The 14,640-nt window shown below is 38.8% G+C and overlaps 1 protein-coding gene across 1 annotated transcript in view; it reads left to right on the top strand.

Moving 5' to 3' along the window:
• LOC104845483 (putative serine protease K12H4.7) overlaps positions 1–7,625 on the top strand; it is a 66,888-nt gene extending 59,263 nt beyond the window's left edge. Inside the window, exon 9 of the mRNA XM_010586357.2 lies at positions 7,501–7,625. Within this exon, the coding sequence (XP_010584659.1) occupies positions 7,501–7,610 (110 nt within the window). The 3' untranslated portion in view covers positions 7,611–7,625. The remainder of the gene's footprint in view (positions 1–7,500) is intronic.
• The last annotated feature ends 7,015 nt before the right edge of the window (positions 7,626–14,640 follow it).

Here is a 14,640-nt window from a genome sequence, read left to right as displayed (position 1 = left end):
GTTATTGTATTATTTTATGCTTGCTTCCTGTGTCATAGCTGCTTGCTTTTTTTTTTGGTATACCCCTATGGGTTGCTTGAGTGAGCTAGCTTGATTATTTTCAGCTTTGGAGCTCTGACGTCCTATCCCCAGCTGGCTAGAGCTGTTATCAGGTATATCAGTCTAGGAGTCCATTCAGTTTTCTTGTATGAATTCAGCTCAGGTATCCAGGTAGCTGATATGAAGTGTGTGGTACAGGCTCTGTCCTACAGTCTTAGAGGGGCAGGGGTGATTGGTGTATATACTCGTATCTGATTGCAGCAGGGGGTCATGCTGTGAACAAGGTAGGGGGCTGAGAACCAACCCCCAAGTGTCTCTGGGGAAAACGCATCTCTGTTGCCTAGAGTGTGCTGGTGGGTGGGCTCTGCAGAGGGACGTGGGCACCCAAAGTTTTTGTTTTAAGGACTGGGAGGTACCAGTTATTCCTGGACCCCTGTCGCGGGTGGCTGGGTGACCCAAGTGGAGCCACCAGTCCTTAGGTCCCTGTTGTGGGTAGGTGAGGACCTTGTTTAATAGGCATGGCAATGTCAAACATCAAACACCCACCTCTCCACCACACTGCTGAAATGGTTGGAGTTTGCCAACAAGGGCATATTCTCCCGAAATAGGCCCACACAAGTCCCTGCAGAAGGGAAAGGTGCTCAAGTCCACGGATGGTTTATGCCTGGACAGGAGCCGCTTCTGTCCTGAGCTCCCCCAGTTAATGGAGCTAGCAAATTATCTTTTCCCCCCAGTTGTAAATTTTTTCCTTCCCTATGGCCGGGAGGACGGCTCCAGGTACTCACCAGGGTCTGTCTCAGGCACAGGGATTCAGCCGCTGAAGCTGGCTTGGGGGTGGGGGTGGGGGGCCTGGTAAAATATACGCAAGTAGTTAGCTTTTTCAGAGAGCGCCCTTCTCCTCAGGTTCCGGAGGTGTGAGTGGGCTGCGTGGCTGGCTGCCTCTCCCTCAGGAAACTGCAGCCAAACGTTAAGACCAGCCCGCTGCTGCTGCCACCACCGCTGCTCCAGGAATGGTGCCTGAGGGCTCCCCGCGAATCAGGTCCATTTGCTTCTCTCCACTTCTGACTGGTCTCTTCCTTTCCCTGCCCCTCAGTTCGTTGTCTAAGCTTGCCTTTGATGCTCAGGGCTACCAGCTTGTCACAAATATACTTGTTTCAGTGTTTTTTCAGGTCTTTGTTGTAAAGAGGGCTTGACGGAAGTGTCAGTCTATTCTGCCATCTTGGCTCCTCCTCCCTCACATAAATTCTTGGTGGGGAGTGTAATGTCTTATCCAAAGGTCCTAATGGTTTTGCCCCTTTTGGCTTGGTGACTACAAATTCAGTACCAAGACTGTCTCGTGCCCCTTCTTGTTATTATAAAGAGGACACAGCATAAAGGCGATCCCAACAGGGACAAGACTGATAACTTTGTTCTTGTCCTTTTCTTGCCTCTGCATAGATATCAAGGATGAGATCACATCTTAATGGAAAATTACAGTTCTTTTAGGGAGTAATTTAACTAAAATGTCAAAAAGATAGATTGAAGGATATTTTCACCACGTTAAGTAAGACAAATGAGAAAAAAAAAAAAAAAAAAACGTGATTTAAGCAAGTTCCTATTTCATGAGACCAGGTCAGGGAGTTTTAAGCTTTAAAGGGTCAGTGTTACTTCCAGGAAACATCAGACTTTAGAAGATTCTCTAGTTTTCTGATCTCTCTCTGAAGGTATCCTTACCATTTCCAGATCAAGACATATCAGGTAATGTTCAGATCTGAGTCACAATCCCATGGATGTACCCAGGCAGGAGGTGCTCACTATTGCTGTGACATGGGAACATACAAGTCCTACATACTTGTTTTGACTGCCATTCCTCTCATATTCAAGAGTGGGTGATGTATATTGCCATAATAGAAACCATGAAGTTGGTCTTGAAATAAAATATACTATGTATTACACATTATGTATGTTATTCACAGACTTCATGGCTACTTGCCATTGAGTAGGCTCCAATTTATAGCAATGCCATGTACAAAAGAACAGAATACTGCTGTTTCCCGTACCATTATCATGAATACTAGCACACTAGAATCTAGTGTTGCCTTCCAATCTAGGGGCTCTTCTTCCAGTACTATATCAGACAATAACTCTATTGTGATCCATAAAGATTCCACTGGGTATTTTTTTAAAAGTAGATCATGAGGTCTTTCTTTCCATTCATACTCTGGAAGCTCCATTGAAACCTGTCCTGCATGGGTGACCCTGCAGGTATTTTAAATATCTGTGGCATAACTTCCAGAATCTTAATAACATGCAAGCCACCCCAGTATGATAAACTGACAGGTGATGAATTCACAAATTTTAGGGCTATATTATTCAATAATCTGGTAAATATAAAATATTTAGTATAGAGCTTGACATGTAAAAATTGCTCACGGATTGGTAACTCTGAGGAATAATACTTAACTTGGAATAGGCAACCGTAGTGTACCAAGAGCACTAGACAACCTTTCTTATGCATACAATTATTTTACCACATGAACACAAATCTTTTGTATTCTACTTCTGAATTAATGCCTAACACTAAATTTTACAATGATTCTACTTATTATTAAATGAATCTTATTTTATTTGTATGTAAACCAAAAACCCAAACAAACTCATTGCTGTCAAGTTGATTCTGACTCATAGCAATTGTACTGAAAAAAGTGAAACTGCCCTAGAGGGTTTTCAAGGCTGTAAATCTTTATGGAACCAGACTACCACATCTTTTGTCCATGGTGCTGCTGGTGGTTCAAACGTTGAACCATTTGGTTAGCAGCCAAGGGCTTAAATCACTGCACCACCAGGGCTAGCCAACGTTTTTTCCAATGCTATTTGATACAAGTATAATTTGAGGTATACCTTTGAAGCACATATAAAACTTTCAGGTAAATACAAACACACACACAGAAATGAAGTTAACTTTAAGAATATATTTTATTTAACACAATATATTCAAAACATTTTCATTTCAACATGTAATTAATATAAGAGGATAATTAACATGATTTTTTTTTATACTAAACACTGAAAATTCAGTGTGTATTTTACTTAAGGTACATGTCAATTTGGATGAGGCGTATTTCAGGAGATATGTAGACAGAGATCACTTGAAATATGGCTATGAGTCGGAATTGACTCAATGGCATTGGTTTTTTTTTTTTTTTTTTTTTTTTTTTGTATACCTACACGTAGACTATATGAAAAATGGGGCATAAGGATTGCAGACAGACTCATTAATAAACTGTGATATGCAGATGATACAACCTTCCTTGTTGAAAGTGAAGAGAACTTGAAGCACTTACTGATGAAGATCAAAGACCACAGCCTTTGGTATGGATTATACCTCAAAATAAAGAAAACTCACAATTGGACAAATAAGCAACATCCTGATAAGTGGAGTAAAGATTGAAGTTGTGAACTATTTCATTTTACTTGGATCCACTATCACCATCCATGGTAGTTTTTTTTTTTTTTTTTTTCCGGAATCCATGGTAGTAGGAGTCAAAAAATCAAAAGTTGCATTGCATTGGGCAAATCTGCTACCAAGTCTCTCTCTAAAATGTTAAAAAGCATAAGTTTCTCTTTAAGGACTAAGGTGTGTCTGACCCAAGCCATGGTTATTTCAATTGCCTCCTATGCATATGAAAGCTGTAATATGAATAAGGAAGACCTAAGGAGAATCCATGCCTTTGAATTATGTTGTTGCCAAATAGTATTGAATATATACCTTGGACTCCCAGAAGAATGAGTAAATCCTGTCTTGGAGAAGTATAGTCAGAATTCTAATTAGAAGCGAACATGGTGAGACTTTATCTTACATATTTTGGACGTGTTATCAGTAGGGACCAATCTCTAGAGAAGGACATCATGCTTGATAGAGGGTCAGCAAAATGAGCTTGATCCTCAACAAGATGGACTGACACAGTGGCTCTAGCAGTGAGCTTAAACATTACAACTTTGTAGATGGCACGGGACAGGGCAGTGTTTCTTCCTGTTGTACATAAGGTCACTATGAGTCAAAACCTTGTAAGCAGCACATAACAACAACAAGATAGCCACATGTAGCTCATTGTGGCTACCATATTGAACAGAGTAGGTCACACTTTCATGTGTAATCTCATTATATCCTCCTAACAGTCAAGGGTAATTGTTAACACATATCTCATTTTACAGATGAGGAAACTGACCATAAAACTAATAAACCTGTGGCCGTCTAATTGACCCTGACTCCTTATCACCTCATGTGTGTCAGAGTAGAACTAGGCTCCATAGAGTTTTAAATAACTGATTTATTTTAAAGAGATGGCCAGGCCTTTCTTCTGAGACACTGATTGAATTTGAACCTCCAACCTTTCTGATGTTACCACCCAAGGACTCATACAGAGGTTAAGACAACCAGAGTAAGACTCCCAGTGTAATAAGTAGTAGGGTCAGTATTCAAAGCCAAGAGGTCTCACTTGAAATCTTACTCTTTAACCATTGTGCCACCTGCCTCCCAAGTTTTTTGGAGATATAAGTTCTTAAGATTTCAAAAAGACCTCGAAAACCTGAGAAAGCCATTGCAAATCCTTATTTTTCACAGAAATTAGTAAGATGGAGTGCTCAAATTCATTCACTTAAAAGTATTCATGGAGGGTCTACTTGTGATAGATGCTGTTCTGGACACTAGGGGGATAAGGGTCCACAGAGTCACTGCCCCTAGGAGTTACTTATCACACATGTGAGACAGATATTAATCAAATAACTACACAGAAGGCTTTCCTGGGTAGTAGATATCTAGACAGAATTGAGAAAGGGAAGGGGAAGATTAGTATTCATCCTCTAAGAAGCAATCTCCCTGATCGCTGTGACTGGATATTACTCATTTTTCAATCTATTGTGCCTACTATATGGCTGATGTTCAGAGACTATGTGCTGAATGAAAAAAGTATAAAATTATAAAAATGAAGATAAAAGAACCCGGCATATAGGTCAAAGTCTTATCTTCAAGTTCTTTAATTTGGCTGGGAAAAAAAAAAGACCACTTATCTATAACTAGAGAAGAGTTTGAAGTACTGAGTCAAATTTTGTAGATACATACACCTTTTCCACTTTGCTTCCATTTCCACATCTGTTATTATCCCATTTCTAATTGGCCTTGTTTTCAGTTAGTGTTTTGTGCTCATTGAAAATACAGTTTTATGACTCATGATATTAGATAATAATAAACTCAAGTTGGTAAAATAACCTACTTTTTTTTTTGGAACTTCACTATGTGTTCTTGGATATTCATAATTTCAGTATACATCAGAACTACCATTTCATATTTTAGCATGTTCAAATTTGGCCGTAGATCAAAATTAAAGGGTATAAGTCAGTTGAGGCAATTCAATGATCAAGAATTTTTATTATTTTTATTTAGGAAGCAGGAGGAACAAAGTGGGGCTAAAGCTGTCATGGTAGAACAGTAGTAGCTACACATGTCAGCCTGGAGAGGATAGGTTATTACTTTTGTCGTTGTATACTAATAACCAGTTCTGGCTTCCAATCATGTTGACCCCATGTGTTTCAGAGTACTACTATGCTCCATATGGTTTTCAATGTCTGTGATCTTCTGGAAGTAGATTGCCATTCTTTTCTTCCAAGGCACTTCTGGGTGGATTTGAACCGCCAGTCTTTCAGTTAGTAGCCCAGTACTTAATGGTTTGCATCAACCAGGGACTCCTGGTGGTTGCAGGGTGTCATTGTTTTTCTCTATGCTCAGACAAGATTACAGTGTGTCTTATTTGTGCCTGATCTCATGACAGTCATCATGTCACCTCATCTGAACTTGAAATTCTGTGAAATTGTTTTGCCTTTGCAAAAAAAGGTAACATAATATATACATTGTCCGACAGCTTCCTTGTTTCTCTTACCAATACACACTGGAGATCTTTCCATCTAAGTACTTAGAAGTCTTTCTTCTTCTTTTTTTTTTTTTTTAATGAGTGAATAGTACTCCATTGTCTGGATGTGCCATAGTTATTACATAATTTTAGCTTCTTAAAAGAAAATAAGGAGTTCTGGTTGTGCGATGGTTAAACACTCAGCTGCTAACCAAAATGTCTGCATTCAAACCCATGAGTTGCTCACAGGGAAAGATGTGGCGATCTGTCACCGTAAAGATTATAGCCTTGGAAACCCTATGGGGCAGTTCTACTCTTTCCAAAAGGATTACAGTTGATTGTAATTGGCTTGAGAGCAGGGGAATTTTTGGGTAAGAGCAAATACATCTTACCCCTAAAATAAACAATGCCGAATGGATGGATGCTTGGAATCCCTGAATGGTGCAAATGGTTACATGTTTAGCTACTAACTGAAAGGTTGGTGGTGCCTCAGAAGAAAGACCTGGCCACCTGCTTCCCAAAGATCATGCTGTTGAAAACCTTATAGAGTACAGTTCTACTCTGAAACATATGGGGTCACAATGAGTTGGACTCTAAGGCAAATGTTTTTTCCATTTTGTCATTTTTTTTCTTGGATGGATGCTTATTTGTAAAACCCTGAGCTCACATTTGACAACATTTGCTACATAATACAGCATGTGACAGACCTGGTGATCCGGATTCAACCCTTAGTAATTTTCTTGACCAGTCACTTAAACTCTCTGAGGTGTAGGCTCCACAGCTGCAAAATGAAGTGTTTGACAAACATTTAAATGCCCATCAAATTTCATCTTTTTTGATCTTATACTTACATGTTATATGTTTATCAATCCATTCCCCTTAAGGAAAAAGATAAAAATAAAAAAAGCCCTGATTTTTTAACATCTGCTGATTTCCGTAGTGTAAATCCTGCCATCAAGGCCAATTCCAATCTCACTGTGTGACAGCCATCTTGCAGAATTTCTGAAAATTGAACAATTGGCTCTTGAGCCTGGTACACTAACTCCAGTAACTGCGGGGAAAACTTTCTAAAATGAAACTCACTGAGATTCAGACATTGTAACTTTCTCAGATGGAACTTAAGTCACACTTGGATTGAATAAAAAGGAAACTGAAAGCGTTATTCTCTAAATCTTCTACCTTAATCATCCCCATAAACATTCATTAATTTGTAGCACAAGAGGATTACATAGATTTCAACAGCAACTCAACTTTAATAAGTATCATATATTTACCCTTCCTTAACTTACAAAGAAGCTTACTTCTTTGATTCAAAGCCCATTATATTAGTAAACTAATTCTCTTTCTTAATTATGGCTGCACATTTAAATCACCTTTTAACCAGCTTTTGAAAGTTACTGATACCACCCCCACCCTAGACTAATTAAATCAGAACCTCTGAAGGATGGGGGCCCAGGTATTGGTTTGTTTGAACAGGGTTCAAAGTGGTTCTAATGTGTAACTGGGAGTTAAGGACATTTGGTCCTTGGATGCTTGGTATCCAAATATATTCTGACGTTTATCTTTCTCTTTTTAGGTGCAGGACATTGTGCAGACATGTATGAACAAAAGGATATTGATTCAGCTAAACTAATTCAAGCACGAGAAAAAATCTTCCAGATTCTACAAAAATGGCTAAAGCAATAAAAAAAATTTTTTTTTTTTTTTGCAATAGACCTCTGAAAAATAAATGCAACAGAACATGAAATCTGGACTCCTTTTTTATTGCTCAAATGTAAAATGTCCTACACGGTTGAAATTAGAGCAATCCCAAAAGTCTAATTCCTCTCTGTAGGATTTAAGTTGGTTTCATTTTCATGGAAGGTCACCTTGTTCCTCCTTTCATGCTGACCTTGAGAAGGAACAGATCATCTAGTACACAAGAAATAATTACCCTGGAGTACCAGCTGTAAACATTCAGTTGGTTTGGGGATGGAAGCTATACAATCCATGTTTCCAGAACAATCTCTATTTCATCAACTCTTATTCTTTTCAAAAAGGCTATTCATAACATGCAAGTATAAATGTTTTGATTAATTTTAGATACCTAAAAATTATTTTTATGAATACATAAATAAGAAAAAATACTTTGCCAAATAATTAATTATTGCCTTTGTTATGAAAATTTAGGGATAGACAAAACTTGAGTGAAGTTGGAAATTAAAAAAAAAAAAAATTCTTGAAGCGGATGAAAATCTCTTTGGAAAAACTGGCTCCACCGACCAAACTTTCCTGCAGTTCTCTAGCACTTAAAAAATGATACTGCTGTGCCTAATATAAATTAAAGTTAATTTCAACATGGAAATTACTATAGCTCTCATCTGAGATTTCATTACAACTTCTGTCCAAATTAGCTTATTTTCAATTCATCTGAAGAGAGCTGAATATAGCGATACATTTCTAAAACTTATTTCAAGGTATTTTTATTTAGTCAAGATGGTATCTTTATTTTCCTTAAAAAAAAATGAGACGTTCTTTTTTAATATTATTTTTTATTGTGCTTTAGATGAAGGTTTACAGAGAAAATCAGTTTCTCGTTAAATAAATAATATGCATATTGTTCTGTAACATTGGTTGTGAACTCCTCGAATTGTCAACACTCTTCCCTTCTCAACTTTGTGTTTCCCATTACCAGCTTTCCTGTCCCCTCCTGCCTTCACGTCTTTGCCAATGGGGTGGTATGCCCATTTAGTCTCATTTTGTTTTATGGGCCTGTCTAATCTTTGACTGAATGATGAACCTCAGGAGTGCCTTCGGTACCAAGTTAAAAGGGTGTCCAGGGGCCATACTCTTGAGGTTTCTCCAGTCTCTGTCACATTACTAAGTGTGTGTGTGTGTGTGTGTGTGTGAGAGAGAGAGAGAGAGAGTTAGAACTCTGTTCTACCTTTTTCTTCAGCTCTGTTCAGGGTCCTCTATTTTGATCCCTGGTGGTAGCCTGGCAGCACCTAGTTCTACTGGACTCAGTCTGGTGAAGGCTGTGGTACATGCGGTCCACTAGTCCTTTGGACTAATCTTTCCCTTGTGCCATTAATTTTCTTCATTCTCCTTTGCTCCAGATGGGGTGAGACCAGTGGAATATCTTAGATGGCTGCTCACAGGCTTTTAAGACCCCAGATGCTACTCACCAAAGCAGAATGTATAATAGTTTCTTTATAAACTATGTTATGCCAATTGAGCTAGATATTCCCTGATACCATAATCCCCAGCCCTCAACCTACTAATTCAGCCCCTCAGGGAGTTTGGATGTGTCTATGGAGCTTCCATGACCTTGCCTGGGTCACGTTGTTATGGCTTCCCCAGGATTGTGTATTGTCTTACAGTTCATCAAAGTTACCACTTATCTGTTTTCTATTTAGTGAGATGTTATTGATCTCATTATTTGAGTAGCTTTTCAGTTACCCCATACAGTTGAAGTTTAGTTATTATTACTATTAATTTTCTAATGATGGCTTCTTAGTTTGGTGAATGTTTCATCAGTTTTTACTATTCGGAGGAACTATGTGAGGAGTCTCCCACATGTCTGTCAGTTTGTCCTACTGCAGGGGCTTGGATGTTCCTGTGATGCTGGAAGTTATGCCACCAGTATTCAGAAACCAACAGGGTCACCCATGGAGGACAGGTTTCAGCTAAGACAGACTAGGAAGAAGGACCTGGGAGTTTACTTCTGAAAAGAATTAACCAGGGAAAACCTTATGAATATGAGTTGAACATTGTTTGATATAGTACCAAAAGATGAGCCCCCCCACCCCAGGTTGGAAGGCACTCAAGAGACAACTGGGGAAGAGCTGTCACCTCAAAGTAGAGCCAACTTTACTGATGTTGATGGAGTAGAGCCTTAGGGACCTTCATTTGCTGATGTGGTATGACTCAAAATGAGAAGAAACCACTGCAAACATCCATTAATAATCACAAAATGGAATGTACAAAATATGAATCTAGGAAAATTGGAAATTGCCAAAATGAAATGGAACACATAAACATCAGTGTTCTAGGCGTTAGTGAGCTGATATGGACTGGTATTGGCCATTTTGAATCAGACTATCATAGAGTCTACTACTTCAGGAATGCCAACTAGAATAACGGTGTTGCATTCATCATCAAAAAGAACATTTTGAGATCTATCCTGAAGTACAATGATGTTAGTGATAGGATAATATCCATATGCCTACCAGGAAGACCAGTTAATACTACTATCATTCAAATTTATGCATCAACCGCTAAGGCCAAATATGAAGAAACTGAAGATTTTTACCAACTTCTGCAGTCTGAAATTGATTAAACATGTAATCAGAATGCATTGATGTTTACTGGTGATTGGAATGCAAAAGTTGGAAACAAAGAAGGAGGATCAGTACTTGGAAAATATGGCACTTATAATGGAAAAAATGTCACAGATCAAATGAGAGAATTTTGTAAGACCAATGACTTCCTCATCGCAAATACATTTTTCACCAACATGAACCATGACTATACACGTGAACCTCACCAGATGGAGTACACATGAATCAAATCAACTACATCTGTGGAAAGAGACGATGGAAAACTCAATAGCGTCAGTCAAAACGAGGCCAGGGGCCTACTATGGTAGAGACCATCAATTGCTCATATGCAAGTTCAAGTTAAAACTGAAGAAAATGAGAGCAAGTCCATGAGAGCCAAAATATGACCTTGAGTACATCCCCCCGAATATAGACCATTTCAAGCATAGATTTGACCCATCGAACACTAGCGACTGAAGACCAGAGGAGTTGTGGAATAACATCAAAGACATCTCATATGAAGAAAGCAAGATGTCAACAAAAGGCATGAAAGAAAGAAAAAGCCAAGATGGATGTCAGAGGAGATTCTGAAACTTTCTCTCAAATGTCTCAAAACAGCTAAAGAAGAAGGAAGAAATGATGAAGTAAAAGAACTGAACAGAAGATTTCAAAGGGCGGCTTGAGAAGATGAAGTAAAGTATCATAATGACGTGCACAGAGCTGGAGATAGAAAAACAAAAGGGAAGAACACACTAGGCATTTCTCAATCTGAAAGAACTCAAGAAAAAATTCAACCCTGGAGTTCCAATAGTGAAGAATTCTATGGGGAAAACACTAAACTAGGGAGGAAGCATTAAAAGGAGATGGAAGAAATACAATGAGTCATTATACCAAAAAGAATTAGTCTACATTCAACCATTTCAAGAGGTACTATAAAATCAGGAATTGACGGTACTGAATAAAGAAGTCCAAGCCTCACTAAGGGCATTTGCAAAAAACAAGGCTCCAGGAATAGACTGAATATCAATTGAGATGTTTCAACAAACAGACACAGTGCTTGAAATGCTAACTCATCTACGCCAAGAAATTTGGAAGACAGCCACTTGGCCAACTGACTGGAAGAGGTCCATATTTATACCTATTCCCAAGAAAGGTGATCCAACCAAATGCAGAAACTATTGAACAATATCATTAATATCACATGAAAGCAAAATTTTGCTGAATATCACTCAAAAGTTGCTGCAGAAGTATATCATCAGGAAACTGCCAGAAATTCAGGCCAGATTCAAAAGAGAACATGGAACCAGGGACAACATTAATGATGTCAGATGGATTCTGGCTGAAATCACAGAATACCAGAAGGATGCTTACCTGTGTTTTATTGGCTATGCAAAGACTTTCAGCTGTGTGCCTCATAACAAATTATGAATAACATTGTGAAGAATAGGAATTCCAGAGCACTTAATTGTGCTCGTGAAGAACCTGTACGCAGATCAAGAGGCAGCTGTTTGAACATTACCAGTGGATACTGTGTGGTCTAGAGTCAGGAAAGGTTGCAATATTGAAGGAGTTTACGGGGGAAATGTTAAACGATTCAGGAAGCAACAAAAGAAGATGGAAAGAATACACAAAGTAACTGTATCAAAATAATTGGCCAACCTTCATCCATTTCAGGAGGTAGTATGTGAACAAGAACCAGTAAAGAAAGATATCCATGCTGTAGTGAAAGTATTGGTGAAAAACAAGGCTCCAGAAGTTGACAGAATACCAAGAGATATTTTGACAAAAGGACGCAGGACTGGAAGTGCTCACTTGTCTATGCCAAGTAATTTGAAAGACGTCTACCTGGCCAACTAACTGGAAATATGCATTATTTGTACCCATTCCTAGAAAAGAGATCCAACAGAATGTGGAAATTATTGAACGATGTTATTAATGTCACACACAAATTAAATTTTGCTGACAATCATATAAAATCATTTATAGTAGTACATTAATTGGGAACTGCCAGAAATTCAAGCTGGATTCAGAAGAAGACATGGAACAAGGAATATCTTTGCTGATGTCAGATTGATCCTGGCTGAAAGCAGAGAATAACAGAAAGATATTTACCTGTGTTTTATTGACTATGCAAAGGCATTGGACTTTGTAGATCATAATAAATCATGGATAATGTTGCCAAGAATAGAAATTCCAGAACACTTAATTGTGCTCATGAGGAACCTGTACTCACTGCAGGAGGCAATCATTTGAACAGAACATAGGAATACTGTGTGGTTTAAAGTCATGAAAGATTTGGGTCAGGGTTGTATCATTTCACCTTACTTATTCAGTCTGTATGCTGAACAAATAATCCCAGAAGCTGGACTACATTAAGAAGAATGGGGCATCAAGATTGGAGGAAGACTCATTAACAACCTGCGATACGGAGATGACACAACCTTGCTTGCGGGAGGTAAACAAGACTTGAAGCTCATACTTCATTACGGACTACGCCTCAAACAAAGAAAACAATAATTCTCATGACTGGACCAGTAAGCAATATCTTGATAAACAGAGAAAAGATTGAAGTTTTCAGGGATTTAATTTGACTATTTCCACAGTTAATGCCCATGGAAACAGCAGTCAAGGAATCAATGGACACATTGTCTTCAGCAAATCAGCTGCAAAAGTTCTCTTTAAAGTGTTAAAAAGAATAGATGTCACTTTAAGGACTAAGTTGCACCTGACACAAGCCATGGTGTTTTCAATTCGTCATGTTCAGGTGGAAGTTGGACAATTAATGAGGACAACTGAAGAAGGATTGATGACTTTGTACTGTGGTGTTGGCAAAGAATATTGACTATAACATGGGCAGAAAAAACAAAAAATCTGTCTTGGAAGAAGTACAGCCAGAATGGTCCTTAGAAGCAAGAATGGCGAGACTTTGTCTCAGATACTTTGGGCATTTTATCAGCAGGGAACTGTCCCTGGAGAAGGACATTATGCTTGTACAATAGAGGGTCAGTGAAAAAAAGGAAGACACTCAATGAGATGGACTGACGCAGAGGCTGCAACAAGGAGCTCAACAGCAGTGATTGTGAGGATGGCACAAGACCAAGCAGTTTAGCTCTGTTGTTCCTCGATTTGCTCTGAATCTGAATCGATTTGATGGCAACTAACAAAAACATACATATTTATATATGTATATTAACTTACCTAAGGCTTTAATTTATGTTAATTTTTTATTTAACCTAATATACCCAAAACAAGACCTACCAGCAACATCATGTTAAATGGAGGAACTAATGAAGGTGTGACAGTTAAGATTGTGTGTCAGCTTGGCTGGGCCTTGATTTTCAGTGTTTTGGCAGTTGTATACTGTTGTAATCACTTCTGTGTTGAAATCTGATATCTGATCACACAGAGATAGAACCTGTGGTGGCTCACTGCGCCCTCAGCCCTCATCTCTCCACCATCCATCACCTACTTACTTCCTGCTCACCTTGCCAAGGACTTTGGCTCGTTCTGGGTTCAGTAGCTGCCTATGGTCATCTGACCTCCAGTTCTTGGGACTTGAACTAGCAGCTTACCTGTGAGTCTTGGGATTCGTGGAACTTCACAGCCTGTGAGCAAGAATCCAGCTCCCTGGTCTGCTGATTCTGGGTTTGCAAGCCCCTGCAGCTAAGTGAATCAGGAGAAACGTTGCCTGCCTGTCTTGGGATTTGACGACCTTCACAGCCTGTGAGCAGGAGCCCTGCCCTCCTACGTGTCAATCTTGGGTTAGCAAGCTTCTGCAGTTGTATGAATTGGTAGAGATCTCTATCCTGATCCACTGACTTGTAGCTTTCAAGTCTCTACAATCACATGAGCTGTTTCCTTAATATAAATCTCTGTATATATATATTTATACAATTTATTGGTTTTGTTTCTCTAGAAAACCCAGCCAAAGACAGAAGTTGTCAAGGTTTACTTGGATCCACTATCAACACCTATGGAAGCAGCAGTCAAAAAACCAATTGGTATATTGCTACAAAAGACAACTTTAAAATATTGAAAAGCAAAGATGTCACTTTGAGGACTAAGGTGTGCCTGACCAAGTCATGGTATCTGAAATCATTTCATATGAATGCAAAAGCTGGGCAATGAATAAGGAAGGCAGAAGTAGAATTAATGCCTTTGAATTATGGTATTGATGAAGAATATTGTATATGCCATGGACTGGCAGAAGAACAAACAAATCTGTCTTGGAAGAAGTGCAGCAAGAATGCTCCTTAGAAGGGAGGATGGTGTGACTTCATCTCAAGTACTTTGTGCTTATTTATCAGGAGTGACCAGTCCCTGGAGAAAGACATGATGCTTGGTAAAGTAAAGGGTTAGTGAAAAAAAAGAACCTCAAAGAGACGCGTTGACACAGTGACTGCAACAATGGGGTTCAA

This window comes from Loxodonta africana, chromosome 6, assembly GCF_030014295.1.
Source record: "Loxodonta africana isolate mLoxAfr1 chromosome 6, mLoxAfr1.hap2, whole genome shotgun sequence".
NCBI classification, from domain to species: Eukaryota; Metazoa; Chordata; class Mammalia; order Proboscidea; family Elephantidae; genus Loxodonta; species Loxodonta africana.
Note: the sequence above shows the minus strand (reverse complement) of the source record. Positions and strands in the feature narration are given on the sequence as shown.